Source organism: Brassica napus, chromosome A8 (genome assembly GCF_020379485.1).
Source record: "Brassica napus cultivar Da-Ae chromosome A8, Da-Ae, whole genome shotgun sequence".
Lineage (NCBI taxonomy): Eukaryota > Viridiplantae > Streptophyta > Magnoliopsida > Brassicales > Brassicaceae > Brassica > Brassica napus.
In genome coordinates this window covers 9,519,051-9,522,044 of record NC_063441.1, presented here as the reverse complement: position 1 = coordinate 9,522,044, position 2,994 = coordinate 9,519,051, and the positions used below count along the sequence as shown (strand labels likewise).

General features: G+C 37.8%; 1 protein-coding gene across 1 annotated transcript; it reads left to right on the top strand.

The window, feature by feature from the left end:
* Positions 1-889: 889 nt before the first annotated feature.
* LOC111199927 lies at positions 890-2,054 on the top strand. Its single transcript, XM_022690557.2, has 4 exons — positions 890-971; positions 1,098-1,248; positions 1,366-1,730; positions 1,816-2,054. Exons 1-4 carry the CDS (start codon positions 890-892, stop codon positions 2,052-2,054), a joined length of 837 nt encoding a protein of 278 aa, XP_022546278.2.
* Positions 2,055-2,994: the final 940 nt, after the last annotated feature.

Sequence of the window (2,994 nt, the reverse complement as noted above, 5' to 3'; positions counted from 1 at the left end):
ATGGACTATGCAAAGAGGGATTCTTCTACTACCTTGTGTGTCATGTTCTCTGTTTCTAGTGTAAATCAAAAGGAACGAGTCAATATCGATTTGAATAAAGAGCCTTGTGATTCAAGTTATGTTGAGGATGAAGAAGTTCCTGAGATAAATCGAGCAGAGTTTGTGAAGCCGTCAAAGGAGTCTTGTGTTAGAAAGAAGGATCATGTCGCTGCAGATGGTTGCGGTGAGGCTGCTTTAAGGAGTGAAAACATTGGGGATTGTCAAAACAATGGAGACAGTGAAAAGGATGGTCGAGCTTGGTGAGGAGATTTCGTGAAGAAGGATCAAATTTTAAGAAGTAAAGGGGTTCTGAAGACCACAATGGAAATTTCGGCGATGAAGAATAATTTCGATTACACTGTTTTCAAATTCACGAGAAAATAGTGGTATATTCGATGTATGGATGCATTGTGCAACTAGACTGCGCGTGCAGAAGGTATAGATGAGTCTACATATTTCATGATCAACCAGTGTGAGGGAAGACATTCATGTGCTCCTTCAAAGAAAAGGAAATTAGGAAAAACAACATCGGCAAGAATAATTGGGACTCTCATACAACATCGATTTGATGATGCAAACGATGGCCCAAAAGCAAATGACATCATTCAATTTATGAGATTGGAGCATAGTTGTTAGATTACTTATTGGCACGCTTGGGAAGTTCGTGAGTTTTGCTATTGCAGCTGCTAGAGGTATACCAGATCGCATTTATGCTAAAATACCAGCATATTTGCATATGATTAAAGAAGCTAATCCTGGTACGCATACTCACTATGAAACTAATGAGAAGGAAAGAATCATGTATCAATTTATGTCATTTGGACAATTAGTTAGTAGATTCTACAATGCAATGCGAAGGGTGATTGTTGTTGATGGAACTTTTCTGAAAAATAAATACAAAGGAGTTCTACTTGTTGCTACTGTTGTAGATGGTAACTCTAATATGTATCTGATTGCACTTGGGGCTGTTGATTCGGAGAATGACGATTCATGAGGGTGGTTCTTCAGACAGTTAAAAGTGGTTATTGCTGATTGTCAGGACCTAGCTTTTGTTTCAGATAGAAATGCGTCTATTTCTAAAGCGATTGGGACTGTATACCCTCAATCAGCACATGGAATTTGCATTCATCACTTGTTGACCAATGTGGTTGCATTTTTTAAGACAAAAGGGTTGACTGCCTTGGTGGAAAAGGTTTCACGGGCATATAGGTAGACTGAATTTCATGAACGTATTACCAAAATTTTTGATATGAGTCCTGAGCTTGGAAGATATCTACGGGAGGCTGATGTGCACAAATAGGCTTGTTCTCTCTTCCCTGGCTCCAGGTATGACATTAGGACCACGAACCCTGCAGAGTCGATAAATTCAGTTCTTAGAATACCTAGAGAATATCCGGTTATTCCTTTGCTTGATAGTATAAGAGAACTGTTGACTCGATGGTTCTATGAGTGTTGCTTGTTAAGCTCAAAGCATCTTGATCCTTTAATCGCTAAGGTTGAGAGAAAGATTGATAGGAAAATTGTGAAAGCAAAAGGATTCCAGGTTTATAAGGTTGACAACTTCAGATCGCTTGTGAAAGGAGACATATATGATTGTCATGTTGATTTGGAAAAAAGAACATGCACATGTGGGAAGTATGATATAGGAAAAATTCCTTGCCAACACGTCATTTCTGCAATTTATTCACGAGGTATAAACACATGAACTTGAGACCTATTTATTTTTGGGATTTTCATCATATTGACTCTATGTTGATCACGTTTATTTTGACACAGGTATAGAAGTGCACAGATTTACTGACTCCTTATACACCACTACAGCGTGGAGAACCGCCTATGCAGAATGCATTAATCTAATAGCAGTTGTAGAGTATGAATGGAATGTCCCAGCTGATGTTAAACTTGCAAAGGTTTTACCACATAAGACGAGAAAGAGTGTTGGTCGACCAATAAAGAGAAGTTATGAATCAGTAGAAGACAAGATTAAAATCTTCTCAAGGATCAAGAAAGAATAAAAATCACAAGTGTAGCCGTTGTGGAACCGAAGGACACAAGAGAGGAACATGCGATTTACCCATCTAGTTTGTTATGTGTGTTCATCTGTCTCGTTTTTTTTTTCTATAGCTATTGAAACAATTTGATCTTCTGTTTAAGAACCTATTTCACAATTTGGTAGTTGCTAAACTCTTGAGACAATCGATTTATGTTAGTAACAACCAAAGTATTTGCAAAATGATGATCTCCAAGAAATAACAAGAAACATGGTCACCAAAAAATAACAAGAAACATGGTCTTAAACTTCTTTGGAAAAAAATAATAACAAATTAAGGAAGCACATAAAAGTACTTGGACGTGAACTTGCTTCCATTGTTGAACATCATGTATAGGTAAGGAACATGAAGACCATCACCAAACAACACATAAACAAAGCTTTTATGCTCCTTAGTTCCCTAATGCATTCCGAGGTCTTCTCTTCACAATGTCCGATTGCATCTTCCATCTCTTTAATTATACTCTCTTGGCGTTTCATCATGGCCTCACCAGCTCTCACTGATTTCTGAAACTCGGAATTGTCAACGAGCAGTACGTCAAACAGGTCCTGGAAGTCTTCAATTTCCTCAACAAATGACTTGTCAGTCCATTTAAACAAGTGGGTTTTGTCTTTCATCAGTAACATCCAATAAACAGTTAGATTAACCAATTTTACTCTCATCGGACAACAATGAGACAGTTATATGATTATACGACTAACCTTCTCAGATCCATAGGACAACAATAAAATAATCTTCCAGGATTTTAACTGTTGTTGAAGTGAAACGAGACTCTGCCTCACCGCAATTGCATCTTGTGGGAATTTCGCGTTGTTTGGCGAGTCGATCTCTTGAAGTGTATGAAGAATTTACTAAAGACAAGAATGAGTCGATCTCCAAATTTTCGCTGCTGTAATTATCTCTG